The sequence below is a fragment of the Colius striatus genome, chromosome 14 (assembly GCF_028858725.1).
Source record: "Colius striatus isolate bColStr4 chromosome 14, bColStr4.1.hap1, whole genome shotgun sequence".
Taxonomy (NCBI): domain Eukaryota; kingdom Metazoa; phylum Chordata; class Aves; order Coliiformes; family Coliidae; genus Colius; species Colius striatus.
The window spans coordinates 3,928,638-3,945,191 of record NC_084772.1 but is presented as its reverse complement, the minus strand read 5'-3'; the positions used below and the strand labels follow the sequence as shown (position 1 = coordinate 3,945,191).

The 16,554-nt window shown below is 40.8% G+C and overlaps 1 protein-coding gene across 1 annotated transcript in view; it reads left to right on the top strand.

Annotated features, from left to right (window-relative positions):
- The first annotated feature begins 4,462 nt into the window (after positions 1–4,462).
- SMPD3 (sphingomyelin phosphodiesterase 3) overlaps positions 4,463–16,554 on the top strand; it is a 31,320-nt gene continuing 19,228 nt past the window's right edge. Inside the window, exon 1 of the mRNA XM_062007693.1 lies at positions 4,463–5,800. Coding sequence (XP_061863677.1) covers positions 4,463–5,800 — 1,338 coding nt within the window. The remainder of the gene's footprint in view (positions 5,801–16,554) is intronic.

The window sequence follows — 16,554 nt, the reverse complement described above, 5'->3', positions numbered from 1 at the left end:
GTACAACTGTCACTGAAGACCAAGCAATTGTCAGGATTCAACAAAACCTGGCTTTAATGGATTTATGTGAATTATTATGTGAGGTTACTCACAGAGTAACTTTCCAAATAAATTGTTCTTGTAGTGATTTTAAAGTATCTTTAAAACACAGTTGAGGTGTTAACAGCAAATCTGAAGCAATCTGAGTTGCCTGAATTTGAAACTGTGGCTTAGTTTTCTAAGGAAAAGGAAGTTACAACTTTTCTGACCATTTATAGACTGTCCACATGATTGCAACCTTCATTATTTTACTTCTGTCTCTATCATTTGTTGACTTGTATTGTCCTTTATTTAGTTTGCAAGCTATGTTGGAGCTAGGAACATCTCTTTTGATCTATGATGCCTCTAGCATACTTCTGGGCATAATTATAATCATAAAAATCTTTGAAACCTTTCCACCTGATGTCTTCTTGTCACTAAAGTTGAGATGTTCTATATTGGCACTATAAAAAAAAATTAAATAAAGTCTTTTTTTAGCCCATGAAACACTTAGAAAAACAATAACAGCAGCTAAACAAGACTGCAGGTTACGTCTTTGTAGCATACAAAAATATCCCTTTCGTTGCAATATCTTAAATTCTCCCTTAATCTCTCAAACCCCTACAAATAAAGCATTGGATTACCAAGTAATACCCTTCATCACGAGGAATTAGGCACTTTAGCTTTAGGCTCCATCTAAACCATTGCATTAGGAGAGATGTTACTGACGTCAGGTTTTCCAAGTTGCAGTTGACTCACATGGTGCCTTCCCTCACCCTTGAAGATCTTGCTGAGATCAAATGTGACTGTCTTAATTCTCTCCTTTTGGGTGGCTTTGAGGCACTAGCTTGCCTATGGTTTTGTAGCTAAGAGATGAGAGATAAACTTAGTCCGAGTTTGTGAGCGTGCCAAGGAGTCTGCAACAGACCTTTGGCAAAATGGGACTTTTTTAATCTATGAGATTAGTAAATTAGAAAAATGTTTTTCCTTGCAAGAAGAATGGTTTTAATTACGGCCTTGATGTGCTGGTGTCTGTCTGCAGGCTGCAAAAACTGAAAGGACATCCAGCTCACGATTCCCTCCTCCCTTTTCTCCAGCTAGTGGATTTGAAAACCTGCTGTGGTAGCATTTTCTTACTCCTGTAGCGTTATTTGTGGGAATTGTATTAGAATTCATAGAATCAAATGGATGGATTGCATCTCTGTACTTCAATCCCTGTCTCCTCCCCACTTCAGCTGGCTAGCAATGGCTCAAAAACGGTCCAGCAAATCCCTGTCTTTTCCTAAGGGGGTTTCTAAGGTACTACCTGTACTTGCCTGAGGTACACTGGTTAGGGCAGAGGAAGCACAGGAGTCCCCAGTGTGGCCTCTAGTGTTTACCAAGAATTACATTCTTGCTAATGTTGTCAAAACAGACCTCAGTCTCAACCAATTTGCTTATATGACACTTGCTGTCTAATCTTGTCCCATGAAAGGATTTCTGATTGCATTCATTTTTCCTCCTTTTTTACCAGTCCACATGGTAGTATGTTGTATCTGCAGCAAGCACGAGTTCCTCACAATTAGTACATCCCCATAATCTGGATAATTGCTTTTATGAAGCCATTCTAGTTGAGCATTTTATGGTTTGCTGTACAGCTGTTTATCCTGTAGCTTATTGATGCTGCAGCCTGTAACTGAATTGTCATGAGTTATGCTGGATTGATTTTTTTACCTCATCACCCCATCGAGCAGGGATTGACTCCTCTGTTTACAACATTGGCACTTGATGTCATGTTTCCCTGCCAGTCGTAACATCCTGTTATCATATTCTTAAGAAAATACTTATCTATAGAAGACCTAATTAGACAAATTGTTATGCATCCTTGTGGTTCTGCACTTTTTTTTCTGATGTATTATTTTAAAACAGTAAAAGTCAGATTGACCCTGTTGTCCTCAAAGCCACTGCAGCTTTCACCAGGAGGCCTGAAAATTGGAATGTCAGGTTTGCAGCCCTTGCTCACCTCACCTACCCCAAACAGCAGTGCTCTGGTCTGCTGAGTGGTTATGCAAATAAACAGGCCTTTTATAAAACATTTTAAGCATCCAGTAGAACAGAATAGCTTCTTTACTGTTTTTCCTTTTCTAAGGGCAATTACATAATTGGACAGGTTTTAAGGTATGTTTTTCTACCTGACATGGAGATGCCAGAGTCTCCTGAGTATTCTTCCTAGAGAGTCCTAAAAACCATTCATGAAAACAAATCTGCTAGGCTTCCCCCTATTACCAACATCCCAGAATGCCTTTGGCAATGCATAAATGCCAAGCATTTCTTATTTGGCACTTGACTAGTCACTCATTTATTTAAACTCATGTTGTGTAAGATGGTGAAAGTGATGCTGAGCTAATAAATAAACAAACCAAAAAATAACCTCCCTTGATCCAATCTTTTCAATTTCCATCTAAACAGTATCATCAGGGCAAAAATACACAGGACCATGTATCCCATTAAACATAAGTGACTGCCTGGTGCTGGAAAACGTGTGGTTGCTTGTGAGCAATCGCAGGGGAGTTATTGTTACACTGAGGAGGCTGGGGAGGTGTTGCTGCAGTAAATCAGCTCCTTTTTCTTCCATCCTTCCTCCCCTCTTTTTAGTCAGGTTTTGACCACCTTTTCCTGATATCAATACATGCATAATTATTAAGACTGGTTTTCTGTCTGTAAGATATAGCTTGCCCTGCAAACCCAGGACACTACAGTTAACAGCAGAGTCTATTGTGGTCCTGGCATCCTTTTTAACGCATGTGCTTACTGACCCTTCTCTGTAGTGTGTGGGTGTCAGCTACTTGGTTTCACTTTGGAAGGTCTTAACAATCCCATCCCCACCCAGCAATAATTTTTCTCATTCTGTTTTAGGATTTGATTCCCATTTGCAGTCACTTTTTGTAACAAGCCCCTGTCACTGTCTTACTAGGTTTTTTAGACTAGCAACCTTTGCTTGCTTGTCCCAGGGTTGCCTTTCACTTCTGGGAAAAAAGTATCTACTACCTGATCTCATCTTCATCTCTTCCTTTATTAACATTCTTCTTTGCCATGGTGCCTACCAAAAAATGTATGGCTGCAAATCTGACATGCTGTGACTACTCCTAGTCCCCCTGACCCGCATCTAGACCAAGGGATGAAATTTCATATCATTAACAAACAAAACAATACATGTGGTAAAAAGGCAGCTGGTTAAGCCACGTATTTCAGTGCCTTACTTACCACTCCTGACCTGTGCAGGATACTCAGTGTCTGCAGTCTGGTATCGCACATGTACCACAGCTCAAAAGATACTGACAGTACCAAGATAAATCAGTTGCGAGGGCTTGGTCTGGAGAAGCAGGAATCTGAAAGATGAGAGAGAATTGAAGAGTTGCATCTTTTATTCTGATTTTAAGGCACTCTTGCTTTGTAAAACTGGGGGTTGGACTAGATGTTGGGGTTGGACTAGATGAGCTTGAAATAAATAATGAGCATTAAATACCAAAATATGAAGCAAATTAGTTTGACTCACTCTTCTTAATAAACTGAAAATTAAAAATGTGGAGCCACGTCCAGCCACATGAAGAGCATTTTAATTGATTTTAATAGTTCTATTGTGGTTTAGAGCACAGCAAAGCAAATGCCATTTCACAGCAAACAAATGTTTTCTCTTAAATACAAGGTGCTTTCCATCACATCCCATCACAAAGGACTTTGGTAATTCAAGCAAATTTCACCTCAGTGATAAAAAACTAGATGCAGTGGTCTTTTAGAGCAGCCTGGAGATAACGACCAAACACCATTTGCAAGGTTCTGAGAACAGCTAATATAACTATAGATATTAGTGTGAATGGGTTATAAAATAAACTCTGGACTCTATTTCTCAATGCAAAGCTTAAAACCAGTGCTATAAATGTGATTTATGACTTGAGTTCCATGCATTAAATGGTTAATGTGCTGATTTCATTTTGAGAAATGCCAGTCCCTCGTTGCTGGAGTTGCCCTACATCCACAGGCTTTAACAGCCTATCAAAAATGCTGAATTAAACAAGAAAAAAGACAAAGAATTTAAAGGCAAAATTGGTGTGAGAAAATCTGCTTTAAACTTTGAATACTTGTGACATATGTTTTGTGTCTTTTGTTTTTACAGATTTCCTTTTTGCCTCCAGAGTGTTTCGTTATGGCAGCCTCCAGTGAACAATGACATCCTTTGACAAACATAGATGCCAAAAAGCCAGACGAAAACAGTGGCCTTGTTTCATTTTTACTCCAACAGAGTGAAATGGTGCTCTTCAACTTTTGTTATTGACTCTCACTGGACAAAAAAAACAAACTCCTGACTGGACCTTTTTTCCCCCTGCCCAATCCCAGTGTTCTTATGGATGCTTCACACAGTGACATCATGTAGTAGGCCCTGAAGTGTTGTCAGAATTAAGTTGCAATGGTTTTATACACTTCCCCATTTCCCAACAGCTTTCTGTCAGTTCTACATTCTTTTTCCTGGGGCCTGATTTTCCCATGTTACTGGTTAGCGGATAGGCTTGTGGCCTCTTTTGTTCCAACCACCTATGAAAAGCGTCAGAGAGCAGATGACCCATGCTATTTTCATGCACTCTGCATCATTATTACCACTCCCATCTACTTGGCACTATTGGTAGCCTCTCTTCCTTTTGCTCTGATTGGCTTCTTGTTGTGGTCCCCGCTCCAGTCGGCCAGAAGGCCCTACATCTACTCCAGACTAGAAGACAAGAACCATGCCAATGGAGCCACACTGCTCACAGAATGGAAGGCTGCTGGGAATGGGAAAAGCTTCTGCTTTGGCAGTGCCAATGTTTGCCTGCTGCCAGATTCTCTGGCAAGATTTAATAACGTTTTCAACACCCAGGCTAGGGCTAAAGAGATTGGCCGGAGGATCCGAAATGGAGCAAGCAGACCACAGATCAAAATATATATAGATTCTCCTACCAACACATCCATCAGTGCAGCAAGTTTCAGCAGCTTGGTCTCCCCCCAGGGTGGAGATAGCACTAACCGTACTGTTAATGCTGGCATCAAAAGGACAACGTCAATGGAGTATAAAGGAGACAATTCTGGTTCAAACAATGGCGAGGAGAGTAGAGAAGACAAAAGTGGAGCTGGAGAGCAAAATGAGGGAGAAGAAAACACTTGTATTGTTCGTATAAATGGAGAGGATAATGGCCACGTGTCAGACATGGAAACAGACACCGTCAACGGTCAGGCTCGTGCCAGTGGCCCAGTGGAGCCCTCGCTGGAAGGTGACTCAGAGATCTCAAAAACACCAAACCACAAACAGAAGGAAGGAGATTCTGGGAGTTTAGACAGCTACTCTGCCTCACGAGAGTCCTTAGTTAAAGTCCGTGTTGGAGATGGCACAGTGGACCAAAGCACTGTCAACAACAAGCTCCTCTACAAAGCTTCAATCATGAAGAAGACTTCAGTGCGGAAAAAGAAGCATACAGACGAGACCTTTGATCATGAGATATCTGCTTTCTTCCCTGCCAACTTGGACTTTCTGTGTTTGCAGGAAGTATTTGACAAAAGAGCTGCAGAGAAATTGAAAGAGCAGCTTCACCACTATTTTGAATACATTGTCTACGATGTTGGGGTCTACAGTTGCCATGGCTGCTGTAGCTTCAAGTTTGTGAACAGTGGTCTACTTTTTGCCAGCCGCTATCCTGTTATGGATGCTGCCTATCACTGTTACCCCAATGGAAGAGGAACGGACTCCTTGGCTTCCAAGGGAGCCTTGTTTCTCAAGGTAAGAGCATTTTTAAAGCCACAAATACTGACTCTGAGTATGTGACAAGTCACAAAGTTCTGTGATTTTTCTCTCAGCCGTTTCTGTTAAGAGTTCAAAGAGGCAACATTCAGGTCTGTTATGACCTATGTGTGGGTTTTGAAGTGATACATGTGCACGAAATAATTCCAGACTTTTAGAGCTAGAACACGGGTTGAAATTTGAGGTATTTTTCATGTAATTTCAGTTTCTTTTTAACAGAAATAATAATATGCACAAATTCTAAGCTTTGTACCACGAATATAGTACAACAGGCATTACAGCGGGAAACCAGCTTATGCATATTGTGTTTTCATGCAGGAATCAAACGGCAATCAAAAGTCTAAATGCCAGTAGAATAGACCTGAAAGAATTGCAATGAAATGTATGGCTATCCCTCTGTCTTGCTGGCAATAGAATTTTTCAGGAGAGATGAAAGAAAAACTAATGCCTGGGATACTTGGGGAGCACAGAGGTTTTCTGCTTTAGGAACACAGTTTACTTAAATTAAGTAATAGTAGTGAGAACAGGAAGCCTGGGGTTGTACATCTGTAAATCATGAAAAGCAGAAAGAAAAGTCTGCATTCAATGATTTGCTTTTCCAAGGCTAGTGGCTGTTTATGTGTAATTCTTGGGAGAATCTGTCTGTGCTCATCATAAACTGGAAAGTGAGCACTTCTGATTTGTGACTAATCAAGAACCCAAGCTTTGTGCAGAGATCCAAATCCCTAGAGCCAAACTTAGATCGGAAAATCTCCCAGAACACTGGATGTCAGATTTTGTGGTATTTCTCAGGATTTGGAATGGGTTTCATTAACTAAAACTTAAGCTTTTTTCCTAATGCTAGCAAAAAATACCAGATGCTCAAATGATATGAACCTTTTTGAGCCCTTGACAAAAGGACGTGGCCATTCATAGCCATGATGAGTATGGATTGTTAATAAATACCAGGGGGAGGTTGATGTAGCCATTATTTGTAATCTGTAATTAAAGCAAAAAAAAAAAAGTGGCTTGCATAAAAATCCCCAGATATTAGAATTTGCAGTCTTCAAAGTTCAGTATTTCATATACATTTGAGTTAAAAGCCTATCCATATCCAAAAACTAGGTGTGTGCTTTCTATACTGTACTCTTGTATGTTTAGGAACTGCTGAAGTTGGGTTGTTTTAATTAGGAAGTGCCACATGCAAAATATTAATCTACATGTTGTGCAGTATAAATATTACCAGGGTCACAAAGAGCATCCTGCAACACAGACCTGTATTAGGGATTAAGAGATTAAAGCCAATCTGCTTTCAGCTGCCCATTGCTGAGTCATTAATTTGCTGCTCTGCTGGGCAGGCTGCACTGTCTCCATTTCTCTTACAGAAAATTAAGCCTCTTTTCAAAATTCCAGTGGGATGATGAACTTAATTATGAATTTGAATTGTTAAATAATGTTACAGTTGAGCAGGGAATAGGGACCAATTATTAGGAAGACTCAAAGCCGACTGCGTGCTTTTAAACATGACAGAATTCTGGCCCAGCTAAAAGACCGTTTGTCCTCATGTCTGTGTCATTCTGACTTACTGTACTTTATACCTGAGCTATTTTTCATTTTCATGATATGAAATGCAATATGAAAAGTGCAGAGTCCTGCACCTGAGGAGGAGCAACTCCCTGCACAGCACAGGCTGGGGGTGACCTGCTGGAGAGCAGCTCTGGGAGAGGGACCTGGGAGTGCTGGTTGATAAGAAACTAGACATGAGCAACAATGTGCCCTCATGGGCAAGAAGCCAATGGCATCCTGGGGGCATCAAGAAGAGTGTGGGCAGCAGGTCAAGGGAGATTCTGCTCCCCCTCTGCTCTGCCCTGCTGAGGCCTCATCTGGAGTCCTGTGTCCAGGTCTGGGCTCCCCAGCTCCAGAGGGACAGGGAACTGCTGGAGAGAGGCCAGAGCAGGGCCACCAAGGAGGTGGACTAGATGATCTCTAAAGGTCTCTTCCAACCCCCACCATTCTATGGTTCTATGAAATGACTTTCTGTCTCACTTGTGCATTAGGTGACCATTGATCATTTCTTTCTTTGACCAATTAAAAACAAAAAAGGAGGAATGATCTATTTGATTTCAGTTTTGAAACAAAGTAAGTTTGAAGGTTGTTTTTCTTGATGTGATGCTTAATCAGCAACTGAGTTTGTGTGGGCTCTGGAGACAAAAGCTGCAGTAAGTAAAAGCCTGGTTTGTTTTTGAAGTCAGTGAGAATCAATCCATTAATTCAGAAGTCTTGAGGTATTAACAGTGGGACAGTAACAACTGGCAAATATCCTAACTGTGTCTGGAAGGAGTCTTTCCAGCCAGTGCTCTGCCTCTCACAGTGCAGAGCTCACGTCATTAGAGAAGTCTTCACTGGCCCTTACAGTATTTTGCATGCATATGATGTAATCCAGGCCTACACTTGAGTTTATCTCAGTGTGCTTTCAAAGGCAGGAAGAGCATTGCACACAGGAATCTCCTAATTGTTCTGCATTCAGCAGTGGCACAGAGTGAAGTCTGTCCTAGCCAAACTCTGTTTCAAGTCCCTGTCTCGTATGGAAAGCATGGTGTTCCCCTTTCTGAAGCAGAAAATACATTGAGTTTTGTTTTGGAACGATACTTACAAAGCCTGTTCCCCTGCATAGCTTCCATCTCTGAGCAAAGGAGCCATTGCTTTCTATGTTGTTTAAAAAAGCCCCAAACTTGTGGAAAGTGAGTGAGGGGAGATTTGCTTCTTTTGAAAATATGGATACAATCATTTAACATTTCCATTCAGTGGGAGTGTTTATTCAAATCTTTCTGAACCTCAGGGAAGACCCAACATCCTCATTCAGCAGAATGTTCAGAGAAAGAAACCGGTTCTCATTTAATGAGTACAGTTTGTCTCCTTTTTACAAATATAACTGTTAAGAACTGTTCTGTCTCAGAACAAAACATTTAATAGGAGCTGAATTATTTTAAACAAAAAGGCAAAACTGTTTTGGGGGAGTTGTGTTACAAACCAGATCCTAAACATCAAGGTCCAAGCGTTTCACACGTTTTTTCCTTCTGGAAGAGGTTTGTTTCCAGTGAAGAAGAAATGATTTTCTATTGCTTCCCTCTTCCCTGCCTTGCCTTCACCATCTAAATTGTAAAGTTCAGGTGGAGATTTGGAAGGATTTGAGAGATTTGCTTAGTCATACAGAATTACTTTACCTGAGAGACTTACACAGCTCAAGGGTTATTATTAGTAGTTATAATAACAATCAGCTCTTACGTGCTGCTTTTCATTCATATGTCTCAGAGTGCATCATAAAGAAAGGTCAATATCTGCTCAATAGAAGGAGAAACTAAAGCATAGGAAAGTGTTTTGATTGTGTCTTAACACCATGGAAGGAAGTTGTAAGTAAATTACAGAGGCTTTTAACGTGTTTCGTGTTACTGACTTCGTGTTACAGACAGCTGCCTAACAGCTCTCTGGAGACCTGTGCAGAGGAATCTTGCTAGCCTTGGTCTGTTCTCTTCCTAAAGATGATCCACAAAAGGTGCTGCTGCTGCTGACATTTTCCTGAAGAAATCACAGACTAGTTTTGTTCCATCTGTATAGGCTGAAGCTTTCCAGCTCAGGATGAAGGCATGAGGATGACATAGTGGGGGCAGCTATTGTGTAAAGCTCATTTTTGGCATAACGGGAGGACTAATTTACATTTGGCACTTTGATCTCTTCAAACCTTTGTCTCCAACCTGAGGGTCTCATTGGGGACATAAGAGGGACATAGTCACAGAAAAAATAGCATATAAGGAGGGGGAAAATGGCACTTGCCTCTAAGTGACAGTCTCATGTCTGATGTGTTAAACCATTGTTCCTAGTTGCCTCTAAAGACTCTAAGAGAAGTTAGCAAATATATAAATCAGCCAATCCATTTTCATACTTTGACAGCCTGGGCCCTTGGGAGTCTCTGGCGTGACTCTCTGTTCCAGCACTGCATTTCACATTAATTTAAAATGCCTGAGAAAAGAGCCCTTGAGTCTGCTTTGGAGGTTTTGTAACTCCAGTTGTCTCTTACTGCTGCTCTGTTACAGAGAGAGGAGGGAAGTGGGTCTGACACACATGCTGTCCTGTGCTGGTAATTCTCACTAAAAAGCTGGCTTGTCCATATCTGTACAGAACAGGACACAGGCTGCAGTGTTCTTGGTTACTCTGCAGCTGCTCGTTTCACACATTCGTAAGTTTAATTTGGTGGTTTTAATGAATTTAAATGGAGATGTAAAGTACATGTCCCTTTTGGAAACTGGATGATGACTCTGCAGTCAGATCAAGTTTAAAAGGTATCACCTGTTTGAATTTACTAGAAGGTTTCAAGATGTCAACATTCATCTTTAGACAGGGATTAGTATGTAGCCTCAGCTACATTGTCTTTCAGGAATGATGTGTAAGTTTTGGACAGCAGTGAAGTAAAACCAGAAAACATCCTTAACTTGGCCTGATGAGGTTCTGAATTGGAAAGCTGGGCCACGTTTTTCCAGATGTATCAATCTAATAAAAACTGTCACTTCTGCTGACAAATTTTGCCTCTCATCCTTAAATTGCACTAGCTATAACTGTAACATAAAGCTAGGCCATCCAAGACACGTAAATGCATGCTTGGGGTAGGGAGGTGAATGCAAAAGGTACTGTTCTCACCATGGCTATTGACTGCAGAGAGGTTTTGGAGTGGTTTTCCTCCTGCTGAGACTGGGAGACAGGAAAGTACGTTGCATACAAGTCTGTTCTTCCAACCATTCTCAGTAGGAAATTAATTCTGGGTTTTGGCATCTGCAAAGAGAGAGTTTTAGCAAAAATAAGAATTCTAGCTTAAAACACAGTATGTGAACACAGAGCAAAAGCAAAAACCACAGTCTGATGTGGGTAGTTTGAACAGCTAATGGAATCAGAAGGAATCAAAAGGAAAAAATATGCCTTGTGGTTTTTGATAAATTGCTGAAAGAACTTGTGTTTAATTAATATTAATTCCTAAGCTTATTAACAGATTTACTTTTCAAATTCTCTGAAAATTAATGCTGTTCTCAGGAAGTACAGTAATTGTGCAGAGAACATGTTATTATTCATTGCTTAAAGGAAACCTAGCAACCTTTGCTTTATGTGCAAAGCTGAACTTGTTTTCAAAGGAGCTGATATGGTGGTAACAGATGGTAGAAGGAGCAGTAGCTCTGATTGCAAAGCTGCTTTGAAGCACAGTTTTTACTGTTTGCTACTCTCGAGGTGCCTGCTTTGTGCCATAAAATGAGAGTTCCCTGAATTAACCTCTGTGATTCTCCTTTTTGATACTAGTGATGCAGATGCATTTTGCTTGGGCAATTTACTCTGACTTCACTTGCCAACTTGTGTGTGTTGTGGCTGAGAGCAAAGGAGCAACTTGTGCTTCGCAGTTGCTCAGCAGATTGAGAGGAAGCTTTTTTACCCAAGGATTACACAGAAAAGAGGAATGTCTGTTTTCTGACCCCAGTAAAAGATCATTAGAGACTTCAGTGGTTAGATTTTCTTGTCCTTGATCGGTTGTCCAGGATCTACAGTTATCCCAAGATGTATAAAAGAAATGTCTAGTGCTGTTTATGAATTTGTTTAGATAACTCTAAACCTGTGCCATTTAACTGAGGAGGGTAACCTAAACATTTTCCACATGTTCAGTTTCTGCTTTAAAACGTTAATGCAGGAATTGGATCGAGTCCAATAAACTGCCTGAGACTTTTTCATAAAAGAAACAAAAAAGACCATACCACGGCACTGTACCGTGTTCCTGCGCTTCGCTGTAATTAATGTTATTAATCACAGTCTTTTTCTCATTAATGGGGACAAATTAAAACTGTTGTGCAGAATGAAATACAGGTTTGAGAGAATGTGAATTGTGAGCTTTACCCTCTTCAGAAGAGGAAGAGCCCTTCATTCATGGCACCAATTTGCAGCCACTTTCGCTCACATATAAGCTTAATGAAGCTTTGCCAAATAACTAATTCTCTGAGTTCGTGGAACAGTAATCTTTGTCACGTGGCAGATGGGGAAAAACAGGGTTCTGAAATAATCAAGTGCAAATGTAGCTAAAAAGAATTGCAGAGCATCAGAGTTTTGAGGTAACCTCTATAACATTTTAAACTTCATTCATTTATTCAATATGTGTAAATAATATATTTCTAATAATAAATTAGTAATTTAACTCATGCGTCTTCTTTAGAAGCTGCTACATATCCCTGGAGGCAGAAGGCAGAGCTGTCAAAGTACTAAAAGTAAGAGAGGTCTTTTTCCACTATGTCTAAGCTAACAAAAAACCTGCTACAAAGAATATACAGGAATAAAACCCTTCTTTCTTGGAAGTTACCACTAATCTAAGTCATCTCTGTGGCAAAGGAGTGTTTGAATTGTGAATGTCAGTAGTTGCAAGTTTCCCTTGGCATCTTCTCTTCCCAGTCACAGCAACGAGGCCTTGGGCACACAGTTTGACTGGATATTCCCATTTCCTTGGTGCCCACTCAGTTTGTCTTGGAAAATTGCTGAAGTGGGAAAAAGCCTTCAGGAGGGGCTGATGCAGTCTGGGAGGTTATGGAGAAGTACTGGAAAGGAAGAGAAACTGTATTTCCCATTTCTTTCTTTTCTCTTCCACCCTCTGTTGTTTGCTCGTTGTAATTGCCCAGGGTGGCTGTGAGGATGTCCCTGCAGTAGCCAAAATAGGAAGGTCCACAAGAAACTGCAACCAGCCTGTCTCAGGGGTCTCAGCCACTGGCATACAGAGCTACTTGTGCATATGCAGTTATTTTCCTGCAGTAATTCAGTTCAATCTCCTGCTCCTGTATTTTTAATGGAGCTCCCCTTGAACTTAAACAATATGGGCTACATATGGTAAGATGAGTATTTCTGTGGGAGTCACTGTCACATCTTCTGTAAAGTCTGTTTTGTGCCTTGCTCTTATTCTCTATCTGGGATGGTTTTGTTTCTAAGACAAACAGCAACTTGAGGGCCTTGCTTAGATGATCTTCTTTACAAATGCAGTGTTCATGCTTCTGTTTTTAAAGAGGGAGGGTTTTTTCCACCAAGCATGCAGGTGTGCTTTTTTAGCCTGCCTATTTTTTCTTCATAATGTGAGCATCATTAGCTTGGTTCTTGTGACTGCAAATTCACTTGCCACAGAGCTTTCTACTTTGGAGGCATAGTTCCTTCACAAGAGGCATGCAGGGATCAGTACTGCAGGACACATTTACTCCAGCGGCACACTTGACACTTTCCTGGTCAGCTAAACTTATGAAATGAGTAGTTTTGCTCATTTACATTCCAAGGGGTGATTAAACTATAGTGACTGAAGCTTGAGCTACTCTGTGTAGCATCTCATATCCCTGCAGGACGCCTGGTATTGCATTCAGATGGTTTACCTCTCCCAGCTTTGGTTTCATTGACTGTGGGGTGATAAACTCCATGAAGCACTTTTTTCCAGGAGTACACCAACATTTTAGCTTTCTTCTGGTTTGCACTTCTGGGTTGGCTTCCTGTGCCTTCATATTGGAGGGTACCCACTGAAGTAACCCTCTGCTTTATATGGGATTTTTTGGAATGGCTACCTCCTGGCAATATGAAGCTTCTAGAAAACACCACTGAAGGTTACATTTCCCCCCATGACAAACCTTTTGGTTTTATCTGCACGTTACTGGTCAGTGTTTGAGAATCTAGTTGAATTCTTGAACCAAGTGAGGTTTCTCATGTACAGCGTGGCCCAAATTCTTTAAGCATTAAAGAACATTTCCTTCCAAGCAGCTGATGATTTATTAACACGGCAGTGACATGCCCAAAGCTGAATTTGAAGCTGGTATTGAAATAGCCCATGTATTTCAATAGTATTTCCCTGGCTTTTATTTAAGTGTCTGCTGTTGCTTTTCTTGGCATCCAGATGCAATAGAACAGTTTTGCACTGCTGAGACAGACGTGTGTAAATAGAAACTGTTAAAGACAAGCTATTTGTCATGTTTGCAGCTTTGTATACTTATTATACTGAAGTATGGTAAACATGAGATGTGCAAGATTTTCCAGCTAGCTCAGAAAATCCCCATGATAACAAGTAATGAGATTGAATTGAAAGTTATTTCCTTCACTCTAGATCTGAAATGTCAATTTCATTGCTCTTCATTACATTTTTCTTCTCCTGTCAACAAGAATCTTTCTGCCATAGCCTTGTCAGCTTCACTTCTTTCCTGTGCACTGCTGATGACCTGATACCAGTCTAACTGGAGGCCACACCACTCCTTGGTCCTCACAGGACAAGCTTTTGATGCACAATTACAGGAATATACCCAATTTTGCATAGTAGAGCAGAGTATCAGCATGGTCTGTCCAACAGGTTTCACTAATGTGCTATGGCACAGAGATGAAATCTTTTAATAAAAAGTACTTATGTCAAGTACTTTTGTCCCCTTGACACAGTCAGTGCTCTGATGGAAAACACCAATTCAGAGCTGTCAGCAGACGGGAGACAAATGGAAATATGTAGCAGTAGAAACTGGTGTTTTGAATTCCAAACAACTTTAGTAGGCTTTCTCCTTTGCAGGAAAAGCCTCTTTCTTTTCTGTAATGAGCTTTTCATGCCTGCCCCTTCCCCCCAACAGCTAACTAAATGGAATGCTCAGTGGAGTAACAGGGACCAGAATCCACACCTGCCTTCCAAATATGTGACTCGTTTGATTGCTTAACCTTTGCAAATGTACTGAGAATTGGAGTATATTTTGCATCTTTCAGCATAATATTGACAAATATTAATGTCTTTCTGGCAAAATTTTATAATTTGGACAATTCATTAAACCATAAATATGTTCTCTCTGTTTAAATTTCACCTCTAGGTAACACCAGAGTTTAACAGGGTATCACAGCCAACTTTTTCCTCTTGCAATAATTATCCTACTTTAAAAACACTGGCAACTTATAAATATATTTAGATATTACTTTCCTACAAATTTCCACAGACACAGAAGAGTGATCTGTGACACAACTAAAACCATACAGTGATTTTTAGGAAGCAGTTTGTGAATAGGAGCATAATTCAATGAATCACTTATTGATACACAGCCACTAATGTAGAACTGTTGAGGTGAACTTCAGTCAGGCTTATGGTGAAGGAGCCACTCTAGCTTCTGTGCTGACATGGACTTTCTTGGTAAATGTGAATTTAGAAGTTTCTTCTGTATTGAGCATCAAAAATGATATTTGTGCTGACTTGGTTAGGTGGAAGTGGAGCCTTTCTGCCAAGGTCCACGTTGCAGGCTGAAAGGAAGGCTCAGTGTGGTCAGGACTGCCACGTGGCTGCTCAGGCTGACTCACCACTATATAATATACCCTTGAAATGGAAGAGTCTAAAACTGGCTGCATATTTGGCCACACAAAAGAATGTTTTTATGCAGAATTATAGGGCTGGTAATACTCCAGAGGTCAAGTAGTTTTCCTGTCTGAACATCTCATAGTCTTTGTCCATCTGTAAAATACCAAATCAGATTTTCCTTGCTGTTCTATTTTAGACCATATTTATTATACTAGTGCTTCTACAGTAGCTGGGAACTGACCAGGTGGCTGCAGGGATATTTTTCTTGCCTAGTAGCTGTCACAAATACCTGCCTCCATTGTGATCATACTCAAAATGACTCTGCTGGGTGGTTTACATCAACATTGACACTCAAAAAACCCACCCCAAAAGTCAAAAAAGTTGGAGGAAACGTGAAATCTGGGAAACCAGCTGCTTTGGATGTACCTCCCTGCTGGCACTTTCCAAATAATGCTGTTAAGGTCTTCAGCTCTTGCTTTTGAGCTTTTTTGTTCATTAATTAGCAGAGTGTGCCCCTTGGGGGTGTAAAGCAATGCTTGTTCCGGAGAGTGTAGAGCCCTGGGGCACTGTTCCCCTGTGGTGGCAACCCCAGGGGCAGTTGTGCTCACCCACCTGCCTGTAGCAACAGCCAGTCTTTCCTCTGGCCATTTCTTCTTGCTCTGTGAGACTGAAGGACCCCAAGTCTATTTCAGTGTAGATCTGTGCACACAGGGACCCCGGGTGACAGATATTGATTTATGGTTAATGGAAATGAGTGTGATCTTACGCACAAATTGGTGGATGAGTACTAGGCCCTGTCAGGCACTCCATTAAGGCTGCACAGGAAATTCTAAAGCCAGTTTGAGTTGACTTCTTTTTCTCAACTGACTATAATTTATGTTTGGATGCTCAGCTTTTAGACTTAAATCTTTTATGCTTTTTGGATAGAGCCACTGAAAATGATTCCATCTGCTTTAGTCAATAAGAGGATTATAAGCAGCAAGTTCTTGCTATAAGGTGAAAAAGCCTTACGTGCAGTATTTTCAGTGTGGTTACAGGAGGTGGCATTGGAAGGTGCATGACATGCACACGTTTTCTCTGCAGCAGGAGACACTGCACTCTTGTAAGCTAGTAGAGACTTCACAGTATATCATTTTCAGTGTGATGTTGAGTTAATAAGCTTGCACAATATAATCCACGTGCCTACCCTAGATAGCAGAGGATGTAAACTAGTGGTTTCCCATTTTTCTGTTGGAATGGCATATGTTACATACAAAATAGAAGAGCACACTCCTTTTGATTACCTGTGACAGTGTGATACCTTCAGACCCAGGCAGCCTGAGGGAGGAAGAAGGAGCTCCTGCAGCAGTCACCAACAGCCATCCAGCGGGTTGACACATCCTTTGAGACTCTGCTG